The sequence below is a fragment of the Pelobates fuscus genome, chromosome 4 (genome assembly GCF_036172605.1).
Source record: "Pelobates fuscus isolate aPelFus1 chromosome 4, aPelFus1.pri, whole genome shotgun sequence".
Classification (NCBI taxonomy): domain Eukaryota; kingdom Metazoa; phylum Chordata; class Amphibia; order Anura; family Pelobatidae; genus Pelobates; species Pelobates fuscus.
The window spans coordinates 99,458,554-99,485,989 of NC_086320.1; the positions used below are offsets into that span (position 1 = coordinate 99,458,554).

Consider the following 27,436-nt stretch of genomic DNA (forward strand, 5'->3'; position numbering starts at 1 on the left):
ATATAGTGACTGGTGTAACAGCTGTGTGTGTACGGGAATTCCCTGAGTGTTTATTGTTATTGTGTACGTTTCACTTGGTAACCGTACCACGTGGTGCTGTTGCCAGAGGAAACGGGTGTGACTGTTGAATAGTACGCGTGTATAGTATTCGTTGTCGACGACGTTCCATTGTTAAGTATGGGTGCGTCGCAGTCAACGATTCCGGATCCCTTAGGTTGTATGGTGAAGAATTTTAAAAAGGGATTCAAAACTTGTGATTTTGGGGTTAAGATGTCTCCTGTACGTTTAGTTACTTTGTGCACTAGGGAGTGGCCTACTTTGGTTGCGGCATGGCCGCCACGTGGCAGTTTGGATCTAACTCTGGTACAGCGCTTACACGTGGCTGTATCAGGTAGGCCTGAACTTTACGGCCAGTTTCCTTATATTGACTGTTGGAGACAGGCCGTAAATGACTCGCCAAAATGGCTCCAGACATGCCACGAGGAGCAGTGTCGCCTCATGGTAGCTAGGACTTGTTCGTCCACTAGGACTGGTGTTAGGCCCATTTTGGACACGCCCCCTGAGTCCGAGATCCCTTTGCCGCCCCCTTACTTTCCGTTAAGAAGAAGTGACGCAAACGCAGGAAGCCCTGCACCCCTCCCCTCATTACCCTCATCCACTTCCGCTTCCTCCTCCAGTACAGGATCCACCCCCCCTCGTACTAAATCTCCCCTTCCGGAACCAGAACCCACCCCCATTAAAAACGAATATCCTGATTTGGCGCCACTTCAGACTTCCGGTCAAGCTTCATCTAGCTCGGCTCGAAGTGTTTTATTTACGACCTTTTCCCAAAACCAACCTCCCACATCCCCATACCCTACCTCTCCCCGACCGGAACCCATGACTGACGCCTCTCTACGTAGCCCCATCCAAACCCGACAGTTGACTGGTGCCCAACAATTAAAGCACTATCAGATGCCTCTTCGCCTAAATCCCGGGTCAGCTTATATCGATGCCGCAGGTCAAATGGCACACGCTGACCCAGTCTTCGTATATGTCCCATTTACCACTACCGACCTTTTAAACTGGAAGACCCATAATTCCTCGTATACTGAGAAACCACAAGCCATGACTGATCTGTTCACCTCAATAGTACAGACGCATAATCCGACATGGGCTGATTGCCAGCAGTTATTAATGACTTTATTTAACAATGAGGAAATGACAAGAATAAATCAAGCAGCCATTAAAGCATTAGAAGATAGAGCCCGTGCTTTGAACCAAGCTAATCCAGCAGCATGGGCCGCAACACATTATCCCAACACTGATCCCGATTGGAACGTAAATGGTGCTGATATGGTTCAACTCAGAGCCTATAGAGACGCTATAATTGCTGGCATGAAAGCAGGAGGAAAGAAAGCCATTAACATGTCGAAGACAGTTGAGGTGATCCAGAAAAGCGATGAAGCGCCCAGTGTCTTTTATGACCGATTATTGGAGGCATACCGCTTGTATACCCCCTTTAATCCGGAAGACGCAGACAATTCCCGAATGGTTAACTCCGCCTTTGTCAGCCAAGCATACGGAGATATTAAGCGCAAGCTACAAAAGTTAGAAGGGTTTGCAGGTATGTCCATCACCCAACTAATGGAGGTAGCTAATAAGGTTTATATGAACAGGGATACAGAAAGTAAGAAAGAGGAAGAGCGCAAGATGCGTAAAAAGGCTGATATGCTAGCGGTAGCGATCGCAGGCGTAGATAAACGGGGCCCAGATAGAGGCAATAATAGATGGAGTAGGGAGCCTTTGAGTAGGGATCAGTGCGCGTATTGCAGGGAAGAAGGGCATTGGAGGAACGAATGTCCGCAAAGAGAGCAGTACGAGAGAGACCAACCCAGGGCAGGCTACGGAAACTTTAGAGGCAGAGCGAGAGGTAGAGGAGGCCCCGGAGGGAGTAATGGTTATAGAGGGAGTAATGGGAACAGAGGAAGTGTTAGGGAAGACAGGTATATTCCAGCAGCGCAAAGGTCCCGCGATAGAGAAGGTAGGGACTTCGTAGGATTGGCTGACACGGTCATGGAGGACTATTGATACCGACCGGGCTCCATCCCCCTTGGTCGAGCGGAGCCTATGGTCGATGTATCAATAGGGGGAAAAAGGAGTGCGTTCATGATCGACACTGGTGCTGAACATTCAGTGGTGACTAATCTAGTTGCTCCTCCATCTGGAAGGACTATTACTGTGATAGGAGCAACTGGAAGAAGTGCTGAAAGACCGGTTCTTAAAAGTCGACTCTGTACATTGGGAGGCCACGTAGTAAAACACCAATTCCTTTATATGCCTGAATGTCCAGTCCAATTGCTGGGACGTGATATGCTATCAAAATTACAAGCGCAGATTACGTTCCTACCAAATGGAACAACATCCTTAAAGTTTAATGGACCTTCAGGTATTATGACTTTATCCGTACCAAAGGAAGAAGAGTGGCGACTTTATACAGTGTTGACTAGCCAAAACCCTAGGAGTGATGAGACATTATTTAACATACCAGGAGTTTGGGCAGAGAACAACCCACCAGGACTGGCCCGCAATATTCCACCTATAAAAATTGAACTAAAACTTGGGGTTTATCCAGTGAGCCTAAGACAATACCACATCCCACAGAAGGCTAAGAAGAACATCCAATCCTATCTGGATAAGTTCATACGGTATGGTATCCTAAAATTCTGTACTTCCCCCTGGAACACCCCATTGCTGCCTGTTCAAAAGCCCGGTACAGATGAGTATCGACCTGTGCAGGACTTGAGAGCAGTCAATGATGCGGTTGTTAGTATACATCCAGTTGTACCCAATCCATATAACCTGCTTGCTTTAATTCCGGGCGGGGCTACTTACTTCACAGTCTTAGATCTCAAAGATGCCTTCTTTTGCCTCCGAATTGCCGCAGAAAGTCAATGTATTTTCGCTTTCCAATGGGAGAACGCTGTAACGGGCTCAAAACGCCAAATGACTTGGACAAGACTGCCCCAAGGGTTTAAAAATTCACCTACCCTATTTGGTTCAGCCCCAAGTCAAGATCTACTGGATTTCGAGTCTATCCCAGGAGAATGTGTATTGTTACAATATGTAGATGACTTGTTGATAGCAGCAGTTACAAAAGAAATCTGTCAGCAAGCAACGCACGATCTACTGCACATTCTCTGGAAGGCAGGATACAAGGTGTCCAGGAAGAAGGCTCAGTTGTGTTTGCCAACTGTCAAGTATCTGGGATTCCATATCTCTGAAGGTCAAAGGATTATGGGGCCAGAGAGAAAAGAAGCTGTCTGCCAAATACCAATACCCAAGAATAGAAGACAAGTGCGAGAATTCTTGGGGGCAGCAGGCTTCTGTAGGATATGGATTCCCAGCTATGCGATACTAGCAAAACCTCTGTACGCAGCTATCAAAGGTACAGAGCACGACCCCTTCTTATGGACCCAAGAACAGCAAACGGCATTTGAAGATGTGAAGAAGGCTTTGATGAGTGCCCCAGCATTAGGTCTACCTGATCACATACGACCATTCTACTTATATGTACACGAGCAAAGAAGAATGGCTGTGGGAGTATTGACACAGTACTTGGGATCATGGCAAAGACCTGTTGCCTACATGTCTAAGCAACTGGATGCAGTGGCCAGCGGACTTCCACCTTGTCTAAGAGCCGTAGCTGCAGCCGCCCTGCTAGTAGCTGAAGCCGATAAACTCACTCTGGGTCAAGAACTTTATGTACGAGTCCCACATGCAGTACAGACGTTGTTGGATTACAAAGGAAATCATTGGTTTAGTAACAGCCGTATGACCAAGTATCAAGCAATGTTGTGTGAAAACCCAAGAGTGCATTTAGAGACTGTAAACACCTTAAATCCAGCTACCCTTTTGCCACAACCTACTGAAAGTCAACATGATTGTTTGGAAGTAATGGATGAAGTATTCTCAAGTAGACCAGATCTTCGTGATTTTCCCATCCAGAACCCCGATGTTCAATATTATACCGACGGCAGTAGTTATGTGAAAGAAGGGATCCGCTATGCAGGATATGCAGTAACAACAATAGACAAGGTGATAGAAGCTCGGCCACTGGCGAAAGGAACATCAGCACAAAAGGCAGAATTAATAGCACTAACACGAGCGTTACAATTGGCTGAAGGTTTAAGAGTGAATATCTATACGGACTCTAAGTATGCGTTTTTAACCACTCATGCCCACGGAGCTTTGTATAAAGAAAGAGGACTACTGAATTCAGAAGGCAAAGAAATCAAGTACGCAGCTGAAATCCTACAACTATTGGAAGCAGTGTGGGAGCCGAAAGAAGTCGGTATCATACATTGTCGAGCGCATCTGAGAGGAGATGGTGATGTAACCAAAGGAAATCGGATGGCAGATAGTGCAGCTAAGCGTGCTGCTGAATCAGGAAGACAGGAGTATGTGGGGCATATAGCTGCTCTAATACCAACCCCACTGTCTCAATGGACTCCAGTTTATACAACTCAAGAAGAGGAGTGGTTAAAGACTGAACCGGGAAAGTATTTGGAGAACAAGTGGTATCAGCTAGAAGATGGAAGAATAGTCATACCAGCATCACTAGCGGTAGAAATTGTCCAAAATTATCACAACGGGACACATTCTGGGAGAGACAGTACTGAAGAATCTCTCAGGAAACATTTCTACATACCAAGATTGTCCAACTTGACTCAGGCCATTGTACGCAGATGTGTAACGTGTGCTAAGAATAATGCAAGACAAGGACCAGTAAAGCCACCAGGAGTCCAGTTTATGGGGGGACTCCCCATGTCCGATCTACAAATAGACTTTACAGTGATGCCTAAATCGGGTGGACATCGTTACCTGCTGGTAATTGTGTGCACCTATTCAGGCTGGGTAGAAGCATGTCCTACTCGTACAGAGAAAGCAGGAGAAGTTGTGAGATTCCTGCTACGAGAAATAATACCCCGATATGGACTACCCTGTTCTATAGGATCGGACAATGGTCCAGCTTTTGTTCACCAGTGCCTACAACAACTGACTCATATGCTTGGTATAAAGTGGAGGCTTCATACTGCATATAGACCCCAGAGTTCTGGTAAGGTAGAGAGAATGAATAGAACTATTAAGAACCAGTTGGCTAAAATGTGTCAGGAAACCCAACTTAAGTGGAACGTTCTCTTACCTATAGCTCTATTGCGAATCCGCAGTACCCCTACCAGAAGGATGGGCCTCTCTCCTTTTGAAATTATGTATGGACGACCACCTCCCGTACTTGGTAACTTAAGGGGGGATTTGAGTCAGTTGGGAGAAGGAATTACTCGGCAGCAGGTTGTAGAGTTGGGTAAGACTATGGAGGAGGTACAGAAATGGGTACAAGATAGATTACCTGTGAATATTTATCCCCCTGTTCATAGTTATCATCCAGGAGACCAAGTGTGGATTAAAGAGTGGAATAATGTACCGTTAGGGCCCAAGTGGAGAGGTCCTTATGTTGTTCTTTTGTCTACCCCTACAGCGATAAAAGTAGCAGAAGTGACTCCGTGGATACATCACTCCAGGGTTAAACCAGCAGCAGTCGATTCTTGGCAAGTTACAGCAGATCCAGAGAATCCCTGCAAGATCCGGTTGAAACGCACTACTCAGTCGGAGTAACGAGGAATTATTGTGGATTACAAATTTTATTGTTACAGGTGTGAGTGAGAAGGCCATAATAAAGCCTGTCCGCTTACCAACACATAGTGTATAAGCCAGGAAAGTCTCGAAGGGACACCTGTGAAGACGAGCAGAACTCCATTCCCTGCAGCCCTCACATCCTGGAAGCTGAGGTTCCATCGCACGGACGAAGACTGAGGATGACGGCGAAAGATGTGCTTTTGATTGTGTTTATTTATATGTGTTTTTATATTCAGGAAGGTAGAGGTACCGACACTCCTAGCTGTGAGGTATGCATTAAGACTACGAGAACAGGTAACCATATTTCCCAAACCCTAATTTGGCATTCACAATACGAGTGTAAAGGAGATGTATCGAGATGTAGATACTTAAATATAGACTATAGTGTGTGCCATTTAGGAGTAGGAGAACCTAAGTGCTTCAGTCCGGAGTATCAACCTCGTACAATTTGGTTGACTCTCAGGAATGGAGATCCTCAGGGGACCCTAATTAATAAGACGGTGTTAGAATCCGTACATTCTTCGGGTGTTCTGCTATTTGATGCGTGTAAAGCGATATCGAGTGGTAGAAAGCCGTGGAATGTATGTGGGGATCTTAGATGGGAGAGGACGTATGGGTCTAATGATAAATATATTTGTCCCAGTAGTAAAAATAAATATGTAAGTCCTAGATGCCCAAATAAAGACTATAACTTTTGCCCATATTGGTCTTGTGTGGGGTGGGCGACTTGGGGACAGACAGTAGATAAAGACATGATAGTGACTAAGTTGCCGACTAGCCCTTATTGTAAGTCTATGGAATGCAACCCAGTCCATATACTTATTAATAACCCCGACAAGTTCCTAGATAAGTATGGCAATTTATTTGGGTTTCAGATATACGGGACGGGTTTAGATCCTGGGACATTATTGTTTATAGGAATAGAGACTGATACGGTATCCTCCCAGACTCATCAAGTATACCATTCCTTTTATGAAGAGATGAGTATAGATAATAAGATCCCCCATAACGCTAAAAACCTGTTCATTGACCTAGCTGAAAGTATTGCCGGTAGTCTTAATGTTACCAACTGCTATGTGTGTGGAGGTACTAACATGGGAGACCAATGGCCTTGGGAAGCAAAGGAGGTAATGTCCGGTTCTGAGGCAGTTGACCAACTAATATCTACACAAGCCGATTATCATTTGAGTGTTAGAGGTAAATCTGAGTGGAGATTAAAGACCTCCATCATAGGTTATGTTTGCATAGCAAGGAAAGGAATAATGTATAATACTTCTGTAGGAGAATTAACTTGTCTAGGGCAAAAAGCTTATGATGATGATACAAAGAATACAACTTGGTGGTCGGCTTCAAATGTCTCAGAACCATCTAACCCGTTTGCTAGATACGCCAATTTAAAGGATGTGTGGTTTGATCTATCCATCACATCTACCTGGAGAGCCCCAGCAAATTTGTACTGGATCTGTGGTAAGAAAGCCTATTCGGAGCTGCCACAGGACTGGGAAGGGGCATGTGTGTTGGGTATGCTCAAACCATCCTTCTTCTTGTTACCGATTGAAACAGGTGAGACTTTAGGTGTTAAAGTGTATGATGTGAATCATAGGAAGAAAAGGGGACCCATAGAGATAGGCACCTGGGAAGATAATGAATGGCCTCCCCAGCGTATCATAGATTATTATGGGCCAGCCACGTGGGCTGAGGATGGTACCTTTGGTTATAGAACCCCTATTTATATGCTCAACCGCATTATAAGATTACAGGCGGTGGTTGAGATTATCACTAACGAAACATCACAAGCGCTCAATCTTCTAGCGAAGCATAACACCAGGATGAGGACAGCAGTCTACCAAAATAGATTAGCCTTGGATTACCTTTTGGCAGTAGAGGGAGGTGTATGTGGGAAGTTTAACCTAAGCAATTGCTGTCTTCAAATAGACGACGAAGGGCAAGCAATAGCTGAGCTTACTAGCCATATGGTTAAACTAGCGCATGTGCCTACTCAGGTATGGAAAGGGTACAATCCAAGTAGTTGGTTTGGTAGCTGGTATGAGTGGTTTGGAGGGCTTAAGGCAGTGGTAGGTGGAGTCCTACTGATTTTACTGTTGTGTCTACTCCTACCGTGTCTTATACCCTTAGTAGTTAGGTCTGTGCAAAGCCTGATAGGAAGTATAGCAGAGAGGAAGGCTGCTGCACAGATAATGGCGATATATAAGTATAAGGCTCTAGATCAAGGAGAACCAATGCAGGAAGATGAGTGTTAAAAGATTCACATCATAAGATAAGTCTGGTCTGGTTCAAGGTAACTTGCGGTGTAAGCAAAACTAAGGTTATGTGATGCCTCAAGTAATTGTAAAATATCAAGAGGCATCAAAGGGGGGAATGTGGTGGAATCTCGGTAAAAATAAATTTAGTAGGCCGAGATTACCACGTGGCATGTGTACGTGCATATGCTGACGTATCGATCAGTTGGTTGCACGAGGCAAGATACGATCAGTAGTGTACGGAGCATGTGCAAGAATACAGGATATAGTATTCCCCCTCCTCCATTGTGCTGGACAAGCCATGCGGTCAAACAGGAAGTTAATTCTTATTTGTGTTGATTGGTTAAGAGAATGTGCGGGTGGAGCTTAATATGGGAGGAGTTATATGCCTATATAAGGAGCCTGCACTATTGTCCGGGGCTCAGAACTTGCTGTATTTTGGTGACATTAGTCCCTCTGAGTCCCGATCGGTGATCCAATAAAGAATCTCTTCCTTCCTGAAGAAACCTGTGTCCATCTCTCTGTGCTTGGCTTCCGTCAGTTTCTCCGGTATCATTACCTCTATCACTGGATGCCAATTGAGAAAGATGGTATGTATTATGATCTCGAGCAGTTTCAATCAAAATGGAGCTCTGTCACCTGGCACTTTCTGCCTATTGGCTTCTGTTTACTTGCTGCTCTTCAGTCCGAGTAAGGATTAAATGGGCAGCTACTGATAGGCCAAGAATGTCAGCATATCAATTGAAGACCACTGAGAAAAATATTGCATACTATTTTTTTCACTAGGTGCAGATTGATAGACTGGGTGCAGTTTAACTCCTGATGGTAATAAGAAGCTTTGATACTCTTACCCCATAACAACCTAAATGAGTTTAAGTTGTGGGGTGGGAGTGTTCCTTTAACTTTGATTGTATGTATTTGATGTATTTGAAGTATGTCCCCGCTAGTCTGTACTGCTTCCTTTCTCTGTGTCTTATAGCAATCCCTTGCAAAGCAATGTACTGAAATAATCTTATAGTGTTGGCCACAAAGCAGTATATTTTTCAAAATCACTGCAGTAATGTTGTTAATATAAACAAATCCTTGTGATATTGTACTTGTACAGTAATGAGGTTTTTTCGAGTTTACCCAACAATACAGCACAGTTGGATCAATAACACATCATCTCCATAATATAGTCTTTACACCCATATCATATAGAGGATTGATCTCAGATATAATATTGTGTTCCAAACATCATAAATCATTATGTGTTGTTTCACTATTTAATCTCCATGTAACCCAGTGTCAGTTATGCAAAGCTCTTCGCATTTCTAACACAGTGTGAATAAACCCTATTTGAATTTTAAAGGGGGGAAGATGCCGTGAGATCTGTGCATTAGAGAGAGCATGGAAAGAGCACATCAGTGCCATCGTTTTATTTCCACTGATATCAATTCCAACTTGTTTTTATGAAAAGTGACAAAATAACCCACTATATTGTGTATGTACCATTCATAATAAGCAGTGAGAAGCTGAAACAATTACGGTATATAGTTTTTGGGGTTGTAGGAGGATGTTGTTTATGGATACTGTTGTGGGCTGATGATAATTCATGATACGAAGGTGTGATATGTGGCATTGTGGTCCTATTCTGAGATATGTTTTTTTCCATTGAGTAATTCAGGATTTCATAGAGTTCCGAGGTACTTAGGGGTGCTGCATTTATTGAGGAGCACTGTATGGTGTTGTCTGGTGCTGATGGATGTGATAGGGTTAAGTGGTGCTGGTTGGTGTGGAAATATCTGGTCTGGTATCAAAGGGTGCTGTGTTCTGAATAATACTGATAGATGCTGTATTGTGTTTAGGGGTGCTGTAAAGTTTGTGTTAAGATAGTATGGATGCAAGTCTGATGCTGATTTGCGGTATTAATGCTGTGGTTGCCAGCTGTGAACACGTAAAAGCCAAACTTAAAAAAAAAAAAACTCACGCCATGCCAGTTTCAAAATGTATCTATAACAAATTTTAAAGCAGTAAATCTATAATCTATAATAAATACAACTGATACATTTATTTGCTTTTGGAACTGTTACAGTTTTACTAACCTTCTACCCAGTGATGGAACTAATGAATAGAGGACCCTGGCGCTAGAATATTTTTTGAGGCTGCCAAAAGATGCTGTACAGGCAGGACAGGTCGATTTTCATGTGGGCTGCTCCTGAATGGAGCCGGCTGTTACGGTCGGTGAACACTGGTGAAGATTTTTTTAGTAATAAATACATTTACTGTGCAGGGTACCTACAATGAGGGGTGGAGGGGTAGAGATAGGTATTTGAAGGAGGAGCTGGACATCCCGATTGTTCCTCGCAATGTGGACTGTCACTTGCAGAATGTTGCTGGGATACGTGACATCATCCCTGATCCAACCTGATCCAGGCCTGAAACAGCCTGGGGGAGAAGGATGCAGGATCCAACAGCCAGAAAATTGTGCTGGCCTAGTAAGCAGTACGGTCAGCCAGTGAGCTACTGTAATTTCTGGAAAGGGATTATGCCCTGCTCACTTTGTCTGTGAATGTGTATCAGCAGTCAGTGATTTGTATATAAGTGAATGTGTATGTATTTCAGTGTGTATGTGTTTCTCTGTTTTTGTGAGTGTATGCATATTCAAATTGTGAGTAAAAAATAAGTTAGACTTATTTTATATAGTTTATGAGACTGTAAAATATATATTTTTATTTAATTAGTATTTATTTTACTTGAATTCACACCATTAAATAAAACATATACACATTCAAGTGACACCCCCTCTTTAATTTAAATACATACATTAATTATATATCCAATCATTCAATATATATATCTCCTAATATCGTGTAGATTCCCCCTGGTGCTGCCAAAACAGCTCTTATGCATTGAAGCATGGACTCAGTAAGACCTACTTCCAGCACAAGAAATTCAAGAACTGACTGTTCACTTGCTGCCGAATATATTGAATATATCCCACCATTTGATAGGTGCCATCATAAGGATAGGTAGGGGTGGGTGCTGTCCTATCTCAGAGGGAGAGACAGGATACTCCTTTGCATCCATGTGGGTACTTTTCTAGAAAGTTGTCTCCGGCCGAGCGTAATTATGATATTGGAAACAGGGAATTGTTGGCCATTATACTAGCGCTTAAAGAATGGCGACACCTTTTAGAGGGTTCCAAGGATCCCCTTTTGATCATCACGGATCACAAAAATTTGGCATATATTGGTGATGCTAAACGACTGTCCCCTAGACAGGCCAGATGGTCTTTGTTCTTATCCCGCTTTAACTTTATTATCACTTACAGACCTGGTCCCAAAAACGTTAAAGCTGATGCCCTTCTAGACAGCTTGATATTGAATCAGAACGAGAACAAGAGAAGTCCCCTATTGTTCCTCCTGAGTGTATCATTGCTTTCACTATTCTCTCCCTGTCATCCCCTTTGCTTTGTGCTATTATGGTGGTTCAATCCCAGGCACCTTGCAATAAACCTCTGGATAAATTGTTTATTCCATAGTGTTACAGAAAGGAAGTAATGAGGGTATTCCACGACAATGTGACTGCGGGGCATCCGGGCATTAATAAGACCATTTCCGCTGTCTCTAGATCTTTTTGGTGGGATTCACTCAGGAGAGATATCAAGGAATATGTGGAGGCCTGTTCTGTGTGTGCAGTCTCTAAGGTTCCTCATAAACTTCCGTGTGGATTGTTACAGCCACTTCCTGTACCTAGTGTTCTATGGTCCCACTTATCCATGGATTTCATTGTGGAACTTCCAAGTTCTAATGGCAACACCACCATCCTTATGGTGGTTTACCGCTTTTTCTTCTTCTTACCATCCTCAAACCAATGGAATGGCTGAGAGGGCTAACCAGTCATTGGAATTGTATTTGCGTTGTTTTGTTAATAGCACAAAAAATAACTCGTCCGAACTACTAACTCTTCCGGACATAGTCCATTCTTTGTTAATAACAGTCGTCATCCTACTGTGCTGCCGGCTGTTTTCTCTAACACGGCTATCCCTGCTCTGGATGATCACCTCACTGCTATTCGTGAAACTTGGACCAAAGTTCAGTCCGCTCTCGAAACTGCGGCTGCTCATTTCAAATTTCAGGCTGATAAACGGCAGGGTGCCAACCCTGTTTAACAAGTGGGTGAGAGGGTGTGGTTATCATCGTGCAACGTTAAACTAAAAGTTCCTAGCATAAAGTTTGCCCCAGATTCCTTGGTCCATTTTTTATCATTAGGAGAATTAATCCTGTCTCCTATTCTCTGGCACTTCCTGCCTCCTTACGTATTCCCAATACCTTTCATGTTTCCTTGATCAAACCACTTATTTGCAATAAGAATACTGTCCCAAGTATTCCTCCTTCCCCATTCAGATGGAATATTATGAGGGGTCTAAGTACAGAATCTTATCGATCAAAACCACTAAAACAGTCATACCTCTCAAGCATTATGAATCTGGTGGAGATGTTGCCGGAGAGGAACACATAGGATGCAGCTATAAGAAAACTCAGATTCTCTTAAAATATGCTAATCTCTCTCTAATTCATGCTTTCATATTTCAAGTAAATCCATAACCCCTAACAGCAGTGTCCAGTAAAGCAGAAGCCAATGTGCAATGTAAAAGGGTGGGCCACTGACACGGATCATGTAACCAGAACTCCCGAGAGGGACGAACATGCCCAAAAAGGAGGCGTCTGCCCAACGAATTGAAAGGCTAGCCTGGCATGAATACATGTCAGGCTGCCTGCCAATCATGCATGCTGGCAAACAGCACCTTGAGCTTGGCATAAATGCGTCTAATGATGCGCACGCTCCATGCTTTCTAAGGACTGTCCCCTAGCACTCACATGTCCACTTGTCTTCTTATCTTCTTACTAGCAGGCAGAAGCTCCTGGTATACAGTCTGAGACAAAGAAAGAGTGGATGTAGTGAGTGTAAAAGAAAGGGAACATGTCACAGTGTTAGAAAGACCAAAGTCAGCATTACCTTAACTAAATTAATTTAAGCTAGTCCAGTTTTGTCTCCTTATATCCCTCTTAAGTTTCCATACTTAGCAAGGGTATGTGAAGAGTAGTTAGAGTTGCCACCTTTCTTGGAAAAAGAAAATACAGGCCTTTGCATTACTAATTATGTATGCATGACATCACATAATGTAAATCACAAGGAGTGACATAAGAGAAAATTCTGTAAAATCACCAAAAAACTACTTACAGTTTGATTCTGCTGTATAGATGGATTGCTCTCAGTGTCTCCCTGTCTCCCAGGTCTCCCAGTGTCCCCATGTGTCCCCACGTCGCCCAGTGTCCCCTAGTGTCTGTGTCCCAATGTCTCCCACTGTCCCCATGTCACTAGGGGACCCATGTCACTCTGTGAGACATGGCGACACAGACACTTGGGGACACTGGGAGACTTTGGGACATTAGGGGACACTGATACTAAGTATCACAGTGCCACTATGTATCACAGTGTCTCAGTCGGTGCTGTTAATGCAGAGTAATCTCTGTTTGTATTGCCAGTAGTACTGGCAACCATAAGAGTAGTGTGTAAAAAAAAGTTGTTTTTTTTTTTTTTTAATCAATGGTCTGCAGCTCCATCAGCCCCTATGTTAATCCGCCCTGGATAAAAGTGGTTGGATGGAGAAAGATGAAGTCAAACAAGGACAGTCATAAAAAAAAATACTCTTACAGAAACACACTGCTTAAAATACACCAATGCATATAATCACAGTAACATCCTGTAAAGAACACTCCTGCATACACACACTCATGCAAAGACAGAGTATGGCTTCACTCAGACACCACACAACCAAAGCAAAGACTCACTCCACGCAAAAATCAACACACACACAGAAACTGCTTAACAGCTCCCCACATACAGCTTTCAGCCTCCTCTACACACACACAACACTCGGCCACTGCATGCTTTCACAAACACAGCCCATAGCCACCACACAACACTCAGCCAACGCCACTAGCAAAGTCCAAATGCACTAGGAGAGGGCACAAATCTGGTATCCTAGGGTCCTAGGCAATCTCATGCTGAATTTGCTTCCCATTGCCCCCCCCCCCCCACCTTAACTGTCTGCCTCAGCAAACACCACTGGAGGTACAAGCACAGATGGAAAGAATCTGACAGCAGAGGCACAAGAACTCTCAGAGAGACTAACCAGATGAAGGACATCTTCATCAGAACAATCTATAGTCCCTCTGCAAGTGTGAGAAGTACTTACAGGGGACAGAGCACTATAATGGACAGCAGGATAAATGCTTGTAGAAGGGTTCTCATGCTCTCACCTGTCACTCAATCCTGACTTAGACCTCCTTATTCATTATCAAGGATTGATTGACAGATGGAAATTGATTGGCAGATGGACATTTTTCTAAATGTATTGAATTAAAATCGCCAAATATTGCTAACATTTTTGCTAGCAAAAAATATAGCTAAAATTGAATGCCCTTTAACATAAGCCTAGTTTTGTGTATCATGACAGGTACACTTTAAAAATGTTAACTACAGATGTGATTCCTGTGTTCAACGTGAAATCATAAACATAATTTTAAACATTAGGGGTTTCTGCCAAATGTAGTTTAGTTTACAATATAATATTCTTTTTGTCTCTATTACCCCAATGTATAATGCAATGCTATTCTGTCTATTTCATTGGAGAGACTTAAAATGTAATTCTGAATGTTTGCAAAAGAGATTAAGTTTTGAGACGTCACATCAACATCAACCAGATGGTTTGATGTCTCCCACCCAGGGCCACATTTAAATGTCTCTGCGTGGTGTAAATCCACTTTGAATTCACAAACTCACATGACGGATTGATTCACACACACAATTTGTTATTTGCAGCATGTCCTGTACAGATTCATCATAATTTGTGTTGTGGCAGGCAAGATTATTTGTCCAGAAATATGTATAGAATGAACATCTGCAAACAGTTATACATAAAACAAAAAAGAAATAATAAGAAAGTAGAGCACCAACTTAGAATAACATTTCAAGCCCGTTCTGTGCGTTTGTTAGCAATATGACCAGCACAATAAGGAGATGATACTGTATTCTCTATAACGTGATACCATTCACTTCTTGAATAGCCAATATTTTAACTATTATTACAAAAGAGGGCACTGTGTTCTAGAAAATCTTAAAATCTGTACCAGTTTGGGTTGCAATTTGGGATGGCTGGGCCACTGCAGCCATCCCATATTGTTCCAATTTTCTTGTTTTTTATATCACAAAAATACACAGAAAGTAAAGAAACAATATGGCTTGTTTACTTGCACATTAAAGGGTTATTGCAAACACCATGATTACTTGATTTGAAGTGGTCATGGTGGTAGGAGTCTGCCTACTTTTTTGGAGTTTTTTAGTGGTGTGCCAGGGGCTATTTGCACCCCAGCACAAGTGACTTAAGCAGCCCAGAACTCAATTCTGTTCATATTTTACGTCTGCCGTAAGCGTGCGGTCAACCAGCGTATACGTTTTCTCTCTTCCAGCTTTGCATTCCTGATAAGTAAATTTTTTATTTTTTTTGTTGGCAGGTTTACTGCACACGGGAGCGGGGAGGGCTAATTCAGGTTTTTTACACAGAAAAAGCCCTCACCCCTTCCAGCGTGTTAGAGTAACTCTGCATTGCACAGATTTTCATTAATATGTCGTCATGAACCCTATGATTTATCATCACTGCGATAATTTTAGGATTTCCACCACAGTTGTAGTGACCTGACAGCCAACTAGCAAACCTACAACAGGGTTTTATACTTAACTCTTTCCACACCTCAGCTAATAGTGTCACAATTGCAATGTGGCTTTCTGTGGGTTCACCTTAAAGAATAGGACAGTTTATAGTGTAAATGTATTTGCTGTACTAAGTGCATAGGTGGTGCCGAAAAAAAAAAATATATAACGAGAAAAATAAATACAAATTTTTGGGGGATGACTACCAAGAGCTCTGACAAACCAGACCAGGGTAAGGCAGCCTTCTGCACTTCAGATGTTTTCGACTACATCTCCGAAAATGCTCTTACAGCCTTAATACTGGCAACGCATTAGGGGAGATGCTTTCCACAACATCTGGAGTGTTGAAGGCTGCCTTCCCCTGAACCAGACTGATGTTCTGAATAGTTCTAATTTCAGTATCAGGAATACACTTTCACAGGTTATCAGCTTGAGTGTAGTGGATAGAGTTTACCTGCTCATCCAAATAACGATTCGTTTGGACTAAATGTATTTATATATTAGTTTGCATAAGTTAGCAAAGTCCTTAATATTTCCTAGAAACCTGGTTCATCCTGACAATCCTGCGTCCTCCCTGCCAGAGGCTACTCTGACTTTCTGGGTCAAGTGTGACTGGCTGAGGCTGTCCATCGTGGACAATTTTAAAGAACTTCATGGGTACCTTAAATATTTTGAATCACCATGGTGACTCTTAGGGGAGTCACATAATTTCTCAATGGAAAATGCCCCCACCCCAGTAAGCGCAAAGCCAATAAAATTTAGTTATAAAAAGCCTTAGCCAGGTTCAGAGCATTTCTTTTCAACCTTGGCTAATTTGGTTTAACATGGTAACTTCATTAATAAATGTTCCACAACTCTCTGTTTACTGAATAAACCTCCTGATTTAAAAAGCCTTTTTTACCTTGTAATTGTTCCAAGAAAGACTTCTTCCTGACCTGGTCCTGGACTGTAAACCACTGGGAATCCATTGTACGTGGTATCATTAAGGATACTGGCCAACGAGAACACATTTTCCTTTAGGTGGATAGCTTTACATTTCTTCATGACATCTTTGGCAGCGAACAATTCCAGGTTTACCCTAAAAGACAGAAAGCAGATAAGCAATTGGTTATTTTAGTAAACAGGATACATAGCAATGCATGTTAGTGTTTGATGAGCTATGTGTCCATAAATTGCTTCAAGATGAAATGCTATACAAACAGTCTGTCTATTGTGTGTCTATAATAATGTAACCAACCAGCAAATGTCCTTACAAAGCATTACCTATGCAGTGTCTCCGTCTGACTAATCAAATGCAGACTTTAACTCAGTGAGAATTGGCAAGCCTGCCTGTACATTTCATATTGTGTGTATTCGATCTGAGGATCCGATAACAGAAAGGAAAGAACTCAATATATCAACAACAACCCAACACCTAACGTGTCCAATACTTCCAACGAGGATTTGGAATTAATATTATTTTATTTATGGGGTGATATTGTAATCTGCAGTATTGCTAAAACGGCTAAACAAAACGTACAAATAACTCAAGACAAGTGATTTAGAAACACAGATACAAGAGGTGATGAGCTCCCTGTTCCTTGCTCAGAAGAGATTACAGAATAACAGAAGGTGTGCATAGTCACACAGAAGGTAAAAGTGTGATATAACTAGATGGGGAGGTTGCCAGGCCATATCAGCCTAATACATTAATTGTTATAATTATATTACATATACGGTAGCTTTAAAGTAAGAATATGTAACATATTGGAGATGGCAGATTTAAAGTTGTTTTGGCTTAAAACAGAATGTTTTAGAGAGGAATTAAAGGAACACCCAAGCACCATGTGAAGCTATAGGTTTTACATAACCAGATAGCTATTTGATTTCTTTGATTTTTTTTGCATTTACCAATTTAATTAAAAAATTAGTGGGTGGAGTTCATCTGGATGACATAAGTCCGGTTGATGCTTACAATAATGCTAAGCACGGAATAATGGTCAGATGAGGTCAGGGACAGTACTTACTTAAATGGTTACTCCAACCGTCATTACCACTTTAAAAATTAAAAGTGATCATGGTGGTAGGAATCTGTATGTGCAGCGTTTCTGCATAAGCTCGGCATATACTGAGATATCTTTTGTGCTGGGGGCTAGTTGCACAGCCCAGAACAGAATGTAAGTTTTGTGCAAAAAATACGTCTGTTGTCAGTGCACACTGCTCGTTGGGGACAGACATTATCAGATTCTACCCTTTTAAATAGTGCCAGCAAGGAGAAGCATTAATATACCCTCATTCCCTTTTTTTTTTTTTTAGCCTTCGCCACCTACTTGCAATGGTTAATGCTGTTTTTCTACTATTTCCCCTCACTCAGTTGTTTATCCCTGAACCCCTCAATCCCCTCCCTGGCTCTGAGCGTGCATGTGCTCTGAGCGAGTGTAATCATATGCTTCTCAATGAAAAGCATGTGATTGGACCTCACAAGGGAACGAGTGATGTCGGAATGAGCATAGGTACCAGTGGGGAGGGAGCTTTGTCCACTGCTGGATTCCAGGTAATTGTAAAGCATGTTTTACAGCAGGGCTGTCTAACCTGCGGCCCCCCAGATGTTGCTGAACTACAACTCCCATGATTCCCTGGCTATCTGTTTCATTGAAAGAATCATGGGAGTTGTAGTTCAGCAACATCTGGGGGGACACAGGTTGGACAGTCCTGTTTTACAGGGCTTTGCATGGAGAAAGGGTCATTACTAATGTCCAATAGTACAATGTAAACTAAAAAAAAATTTTTTATGAAAAAGGGTTGGAGTTTCCCCTTAAGGTAGCACAGACAGCTACCTTAGGACAGCCAGTAAGTAAAATGCACCCCAGTCAGCCAAATCATGCAGAGGGTGCTGTGGCCCTAACATGAGCTGTGAGATCTGCCTCAACACCCCAATGCACACACCACTGTATAGGGGCACAGAGATCTTCTATTGGTGCTGAGTTTGCATGTCCCTTTAGCGTGCATCGGCACTATTACTGACAGCATGTCCCATTTTGCAATATGTTTTGCAATAAGTGCAGATTTCAATAGAAACTGGTATTTTTTATAAATAACCTGGTTACACACCCATGGCTTTCAAGCCAACAACAGATCCTGTTACTTCCTGGTTTGGCTAGCTCAATATAGCTAAACGCAAGAAGCAGCAATTACCAAGAGCACCTGCCTTGCAAAGAATTCTCATTGAGCTGCATTGGGAAGTCTGTTATTGGACAGCTACAGAAAGTCTGGATGGGGTTAATAGGGGAGGGCTTGCAAAGCCTGCAGGCAAGAGAAATGCAGGTTTTGCAAGAGGTTTTTAGAAATACCCCCAATGAAAAAAAAATGCATAATTTAAAGCATGCATGTTGTCATTTGAGGTATACATTCTAAACAGTAAGGTTTATTTTGTACTTGGTCAGTGGGGTGTCCCTTTAAGGGATGTGAGACCACAACATGGCACTGATTCAAATCCTAGAGGAGTCCAAATAGGACCAGGCCACTTGCCTCACAATAGTGTTGATAAGACCTGCAGGGGTGATGGTACTGCGGTCTCTTGTTCCTTTCCCAGCTGCTGAGTACAAGTGATTATAGCTCCAGCAGGGGGTAGAGATGAATACAGCTTCCAGACAATCCTTCCCAGTAGATAGAATATTCCTTCCCCAAACATGAGCCAAGACTTCATGAAGGGTGTAGCACAACTCAAGCTTTATTGAAACAGACTGGCTTTTATGGGGGATCCTCATGCAAGAGGACCTCCCAAAACAAACAAACATATCACCAATCACAGTACAGTATTTTCTTAATACACGCCCTTCCTCTGCCTGGGAAATAGTGAGATAAGTTAAGGAGTAAATCAATTATCTCCCGGCAGAGGGCACACATTTTACCCAAACGTTGGAACACCCCTTTCCCCACAAGGTATCCCCACAAAATACATATCCCCTGATAGCCCCGATCTGGGAGGTAAACATATCCACATTTCACCCAGATCGGTTCAGGGGTTCTTAAAAAGTGTGGAAGTCTTGTTTTACCGACCACACACAAGGCTCCTGCCCAAAACAGTTCCACGAATTCAGTGTGTGTGGTCGGTCAATTGGAGAAAAAGGCGAAAGCGGTCAAAATACCGAAGATACCCTCCTGGCTCATAGGAGCGATTGTTCCCCTGGTCCATACGAACATAACTACCGAATGCCGCTCTTCTGGGTGTTCGGCAAGTGGGAGAAGCGGGCGTTCGGTAGTTCTCAGCGGTACTTCGTACGGTCGAGTGTCCGATTTTAGTTCCAGACACTCGACGACCAAGTCCCGCTGACTCGCCTCGTGCGAACAAGATGGCCGCCGTTTTCTTTTCCTCGTGGCGTTCGGCTATACGAACAGCGGCCACCCAGGGAACACTTAATTGCCGGTGCTTTAGATCACAACAAGCCAGGAGGGAGGTCGGGGTTCGGTAGTTCAAACTGCCGAACGAATAATCCACTATAGGCAGAAAAAGGAAACAAAAATGCACAGAAATAGAAGAAAAGGTCGGATGAGGTATCTTTTCTTCACATTACTCCCCCTTAGTTCCATGGGTCGGCATACCCGCCTAGACCCTGCCGGGTTGGCTAGGGGATGTCCGGGTGGTATCATTAAGAGTCCAAGTCTGTCTGACGGGAAAGCATTACCATCAGCATTACCGTTCTGTTTGCCCGGACGGTACTGTAGTGTAAAATTGTATGGTTGCAACGCTAAACTCCAGCGTAGCAACCGGGGATTGTCTCCAGAGACTCGGTTGAGCCAAATGAGGAGGTTGTGATCAGTCAGTAACGTAAAAGCTCGGCCGTAGAGGTACGGTTGGAGTTTCTTTAAGGCCCATACCAACGCCAAGCATTCTTTTTCCACGGTGGCATAGCTGACCTCACGAGGTAGTAACTTCCGACTGAGGTATGCCACCGGGTGTTCCATGCCATCTTCCCCCACCTGGCTCAGCACGGCTCCCAGCCCAAACATGGAGGCATCTGTGTGAACGAGAAATGTCTTATTAGGGTCTGGGGCCACCAATACTGGAGCTTTGCTCAGAGCTGCCTTAAGGCTTTGGAACGCTGCTGCAGACTCCGGGGACCACGATACCTGCTTGGGTAGGGCTTTTTTGGTTAGATCGGTGAGGGGCTTGGCTAGAGTGCTATACTCGGGGACAAACTTGCGGTAGTACCCTGCTGTGCCTAAGAAAGCTAATACCTGGGTCTTAGTGCGGGGTTGGGGCCAATTTGCTATGGCCTCTATTTTGGCGGGCTCGGGCCGCTGCTTACCCGACCCTACCCGATGCCCTAAGTACTGGACTTCTGCCATGCCCACATGGCACTTCTCGGGTTTCAGGGTAAGGCCGGCTTCCTGTAACTTGTTAAACACCAAAGACAAGTGTCCCAGGTGAGCTTCCCATGTGCCGCTGTAGATGGCGATGTCATCCAAGTAGACACATGCGAAGTCCTGCATTCCTTCCAGAAGTCGGTCCGCCATCCTTTGAAATGTAGCCGGGGCATTCTTCATCCCAAACGGCATAACCTTAAATTGGTATAGCCCGAATGGGGTGACGAATGCTGACTTAGGGATGGCAGCCGGGTCTAGCGGAATTTGCCAATAGCCTTTACACAGGTCTAGGGTAGTCAGGAAGTGTCCACTGGCCATGCGATCGAGCAATTCGTCCATCCGTGGCATAGGGTAGGCATCCGTGATTGTCCTGTCGTTCAGTTTCCGGTAGTCAATACAGAAGCGAGTCGTGCCGTCTCGCTTCGGTACTAACACTACCGGAGACGCCCAGGGACTTTGGGAAGCCTCAATAACCCCTAGTTCGAGCATTTCTTGGAGCTCCTTCCACATGCTCGTGCGTACTGCTGCCGGTATACGATAGGGCTGCTGTCTCAAGGGGTTTTCCCCCTGGGTCTCTACCCGGTGCACTGCGGCAGAGGTGTATCCGGGTAGAGAGGAGAATAGCCCACCGTATTCCTGCAGCAGGTGCTTAGCGTCTGCCTGCTGGGGGGGGTCTAGCGTGTCTCCTAACCCGACTTGTTCTACCGTCCCGGGGTTAGCTGCTAGTAGGTCTGGTAAGGGGAGTCCCTCACTATCATCCGTGGATGGGGCGCATATGGCAGCCACATCTTCAGAGCGTCCGTGATAGGGTTTCAACATGTTTACATGAAAGGCTCGTCGTACCCTTTCATCTGAACATTTGGCCATGATATAAGTGGTGTCGCTAATTTTCTCTACTATTTTAAATAGCCCCTGCCAGGCGGCTTGGAGCTTGTCCTTTTTGGACGGTCTGAGAGCTAGTACCTTTTGCCCTATTTCCAGGTTCCTATCTCTTGCCCCGTGGTCATACCATTGTTTCTGGCGCTTCTGGGCCGCCCGCAAGTTCTCCCGAACTGACTCGGTTAGGGCCTGCAGGCGGTCCCGAAACTCCAGCACGTATGGCAGGACTGGGACTCCCTCCTCTCCTGTGTTGCCCTCCCAGTGCTCCCATATGAGGTCCAGGGGTCCCCGAACTTTTCTCCCGTAGAGGAGTTCGAAGGGGGAGAACCCTGTGGACGCCTGAGGCACTTCCCGGTAGGCAAACAGGAGGTGAGGTAGAAACTTCTCCCATTGTCCGTAGGACTCTGTGAACGCTGTGAGCATTTGTTTAACCCCTTAAGGACACATGACATGTGTGACATGTCATGATTCCCTTTTATTCCAGAAGTTTGGTCCTTAAGGGGTTAAGCGTGCCGTTAAACCGTTCACAGAGTCCATTCGTCTGGGGGTGATAGGGGGAGCTAAATAAGGGTTTGACCCCGCAGCTCTGCCACAACTGTTGAGTTACAGTTGTCGTGAACTGGGTCCCTTGGTCGGAAAGTATTTCTCGGGGAAACCCTACCCGGGAAAAGATCTTAACCAGAGCCTCTGCAACCGTCTCCGCCTCAATGTTGGAGAGCGCCACCGCCTCAGGGTATCTGGTGGCATAGTCCACTACCGTGAGTATGTAGCGCTTCCCGGAGGAGCTGGGTTTGCTGAGAGGCCCCACCAGGTCCACTGCCACCCGTTAGAAGGGCTCGTCAATTATAGGTAGGGGTCTTAACTTGGCCCTAGGGTGATCCCCCCTTTTCCCTATTCTTTGACAGGTATCACATGTTCTACAGTAGGACTGCACATCGGTGGATACCCCTGGCCAGAAGAACGTCTGGGTAAGGCGGTCCTTAGTTTTCTTGATACCCAGATGTCCGGCTAGCGGGATATCATGGCTGAGCCTTAGAAGTTCTGCCCTGTATTTCCGGGGTACTACCAGTTGCCTTTTTATAACTTGCGCTGCCCCACTCCCCCGGTAACCCTGTACAGCAACCCCTTATCCCATTGGAATCCCTCGTGGGTATTACCTTCCCTGGGTGTCCCTACTGCCTTCCTGTAACCGGCTATGGTGGGGTCTGTTTGTTGGGTTTGGCCAAAGTCTTGGGGGGTACCCCAGAAGGGGATAGGGTTAGGGGCGGCTACGGGGTTTTCAGTTCCTACCTGTGGTTCCTCGGATTGTGTCGGTCCAGCTCGGCGGGCTTGCGCCCTAGTAGTCACTGTGCAGGCTCCAGCAGGTTCGGATTGCACCAGCTGTGAAGTCAGGCACCCCAAATCATTCCCCAACAAAACTTCCGCTGGTAGTCCCGCCATAATGCCTACTTCCATCGGCTTTGCGCCATTGCCCCAATTTAGCTGTACCCGGGCGGTGGGTATCTTGTGGATGGCACCCCCGGCCACTCGTACTGCTACAGTCCTGTGGGTGCGGGCCTTGGCAGCTACGGTGTGGGGTTGTACTAGTGTCAGGGTGGCGCCCGTGTCTCGGAGCGCTTCTGCTTCTTGACCGTCTATGGTGACCAACTGTCTGTGGTGGACCCGGTTGTCGATTTCGGTTTGGGCTAGGTCTACCTCATGCAGCACGGCCCACTGTTCTGAGTCGGGTGATGGCTCTTCCACAGGGGTGTGCTGATAGTGGTGAGCTGCAGCCCTCGGGGTTTGTGAGGGCCGTTCCCAGCTGGTTCGGCTCCGCTGAGGGCAATGGATTTTGTAGTGCCCGGGCTGATTGCACTGGTGACATACCGGTGGAGGTCTCTGGGCAAAACCAGGCTGGGTTGTGGGGGCCACTGTGGGTGGTCTGGGGTTGGTCACAGGTCCTGGTGGTGGAGCACTGGATCTTACCAGAGGACGGTTCCCACTAGCTTCCCCCTTTCGGCCCTCATGATGCTCATCCGCCAGCTTGGCTGCGGCTTCGATGGTAGCCGGCTTTCGGTCTCTGACCCAATCCCTGGTGTCTGTTGGGGTGTGCTCAAAAAAATTTTCAAGTAAGAAGAGTTGTAGTACCTCTTCCAATGTGGTGGCCAGGCAGCCTTGTATCCAGTTTTGGGCCGCTCGATACAGCCTAAAAGCCCACTCAGTGTAGGAGTCTCGGCCCCCTTTCCGTAATGCCCGAAATTTCTTTCTGTAAGTCTCTGGGGTCACGGCATATCTAGCTAGCAGAATTTCCTTTACCTTGGCATAGTCATGTATGGCTGTGTCAGGAACTGCTCTGTAGGCCTCGGCTGCTCGGCCTGTGAGCTTGCTGCTTAAGATCGATGCCCATTGCTCTGATTCCAGACCCTCCAAAGTGCATTGACGTTCAAAATCCTGTAGATATGCGTCAATGTCTGTTTCTCCGTCCGCAAAGCTTTTAAATGCAGCATAGTTAATTTTTCTCCGCTGCCCTCCATTTATAGATCCTGTTAGGGACGCGCTATCTGCCTGGTTCAAGCTGGCCTGTAGGGCACTGCGTTCTGCGTTCACTTGTGCCAGGATTTGCGTTATCGCCTCAGGTGGGGGGTTCGGCCCATATAAATTTAGCCTCCACATCACCTTCTGTTGGAATTCCGCTTCCTCTCGGCTGACGTCCGCTCTGCTGCTGGTTTGGTCGCCCTCCATCAGTTCTGCCATGGGGGTAGCTTTTCTCTTGTTGCTTGCCACCTGGCCTCGGGCTTCCAGTAGATCTTGTAGCGTCGTCTGTTTTAGTTTCTCGTACTGCTGGGCCATTCACCAGTTGTCTCTCTGCGTTCCACCAGTTGTTAAGACCTGCAGGGGTGATGGTACTGTGGTCTCTTGTTCCTTTCCCAGCTGCTGAGTACAAGTGATTATAGCTCCAGCAGGGGGTAGAGATGAATACAGCTTCCAGACAATCCTTCCCAGTAGATAGAATATTCCTTCCCCAAACATGAGCCAAGACTTCATGAAGGGTGTAACACAACTCAAGCTTTATTGAAACAGACTGGCTTTTATGGGGGATCCTCATGCAAGAGGACCTCCCAAAACAAACAAACATATCACCAATCACAGTACAGTATTTTCTTAATACACGCCCTTCCTCTGCCTGGGAGATAGTGAGATAAGTTAAGGAGTAAATCAATTATCTCCCGGCAGAGGGCACACATTTTACCCAAACGTTGGAACACCCCTTTCCCCACAAGGTATCCCCACAAAATACATATCCCCTGATAGCCCCGATCTGGGAGGTAAACATATCCAAATTTCACCCAGATCGGTTCAGGGGTTCTTAAAAAGTGTGGAAGTCTTGTTTTACCGACCACACACAAGGCTCCTGCCCAAAACAGTTCCACGAATTCAGTGTGTGTGGTCGGTCAATTGGAGAAAAAGGCGAAAGCGGTCAAAATACCGAAGATACCCTCCTGGCTCATAGGAGCGATTGTTCCCCTGGTCCATACGAACATAACTACCGAATGCCGCTCTTCTGGGTGTTCGGCAAGTGGGAGAAGCGGGCGTTCGGTAGTTCTCAGCGGTACTTCGTACGGTCGAGTGTCCGATTTTAGTTCCAGACACTCGACGACCAAGTCCCGCTGACTCGCCTCGTGCGAACAAGATGGCCGCCGTTTTCTTTTCCTCGTGGCGTTCGGCTATACGAACAGCGGCCACCCAGGGAACACTTAATTGCCGGTGCTTTAGATCACAACAAGCCAGGAGGGAGGTCGGGGTTCGGTAGTTCAAACTGCCGAACGAATAATCCACTATAGGCAGAAAAAGGAAACAAAAATGCACAGAAATAGAAGAAAAGGTCGGATGAGGTATCTTTTCTTCACAAGTGTCAATCGTGCACAGGCACAGTGAGTCAAACAGGACGCCAACTTATATTGATAAAAGTCGTGAAGATGACTCTGCATCTATATAGAACAGATTTGCAAGAGTCAATATTGGAAAGTGCTCGTAGAAAATGATGCGAGCATATGGGGTGGTGGGAATTGCAAGCCTTTCCAATTTCCAGACATACTCCTCCCATACTTTATAGTGTCAAATTTGCACTGCTCTAAGGGCCACCACTAGCATGAACTTGGCAATGGGCAAAAAATAAAATACATCAATAACAACAGACTTACTTCTTCTTCCCATGGACCACGTTTGGCTCTGCTTCTAAATGTGGAATACACTTGAGGTGCAACAGAGAACTGAAAAGGGAGTGATTGAAGTAATCTCCGACTGTTTTGCCAACCATCACTGCCACCATTATCAGCATAATGGACTGCACATCATTTGTTAGCTCCACCTAAAGGACAAATCACACATTATGTATTAGCACTGCTATTAAGAGGGGATACAAAAACATTATATTCTCTCTGGGGAATTAAGTGCATTCAAATAATATAGAGATTAATATTTGTGATGTGTTTGTTAAACAATTGTTAAAATATTTTTTACAATTTCCAACCCATATTTATGCAAACTCCCATAGCACCTACATTCTCTCCTTCTGAATGGACCAATAGACAACCAGGGATTTATCAATTTTAACCTTACAGTATTCATTAGCAATGTTTCAGTGGTGGAAATCTGTTGGTAGCATATGGTACGGCAATATTAAAGTGCTGGTTAGTTAAAAAATTATAAAGGTGAAGTTATGCACAACCGTACATTCCATTACCAGCTTAAAAATGGCTAGCTCTAATGTGTAGACATACTAAGAATACATTGATTAATCAGCATCTCAATAAATTTGTACCATGCATCAAAGATGAAGGATAGGCATAACAATTAACATTATCCAAATATTATTAATGAATTTCTCATTAAAGGCCAATGTAGCTTCCCACCAAGAGTCAAATGGTGGATGGCAGATGCCTGGAGGCCTGACTGTTCCTCTTTAAGCTTTGCTAAATAATATTATAGAAATTATACACAGTGTATATACATGAAAAGCGAAAACTCTAGTGCCAGGTGGCTTCATAAAAGCTTTTCTGTGTTGAAACGTTGTTCATTTGTGTCGAATAAAGGCTCCTATCACTCACCTATTTGAGTACCTGGCCTCACAAAACGTTCACACAAGTAGATTTTAACTTATGTTAACAACGGTTTGTTTATCCTGTGGTTATATCTGTTTATTTTATGAAGCTGTACAGTTGTAAGCTGTCCCCCTAACAACTCTTACTTCTCCAAAGCATTACTCTATGTGACACAGCCGTCCCCAAATCTTCATTATGTAGCTCAGCCTAGCCTTGGGAGGAGGGGGTCTTTAAATTGTAAGTTCTTCACCATAAGGATGTATATAATATGATAGAACCTGCTATGACAATTTACACAAGTATGGTGTATGCAGTATTTAATCTCTTTAACCCCTTAAGGACACATGACATGTGTGACATGTCATGATTCCCTTTTATTCCAGAAGTTTGGTCCTTAAGGGGTTAAAGCCACTGATATACAGCAAAAATTAGTTG

General features: G+C 44.6%; 1 protein-coding gene across 2 annotated transcripts in view; it reads right to left on the minus strand.

Annotated features, from left to right (window-relative positions):
* LOC134607867 (chloride channel protein C-like) overlaps window positions 1-27,436 on the minus strand; it is a 188,389-nt gene that overhangs the window by 53,933 nt on the left and 107,020 nt on the right. For both annotated transcript variants that reach the window (XM_063450441.1, XM_063450440.1), the window contains 2 exons: window positions 26,102-26,268; window positions 16,597-16,773 (listed from right to left, as the gene is read on the minus strand). In XM_063450441.1, the coding sequence (XP_063306511.1) occupies window positions 16,597-16,773; window positions 26,102-26,268 (344 nt within the window). The remainder of the gene's footprint in view (window positions 1-16,596; window positions 16,774-26,101; window positions 26,269-27,436) is intronic.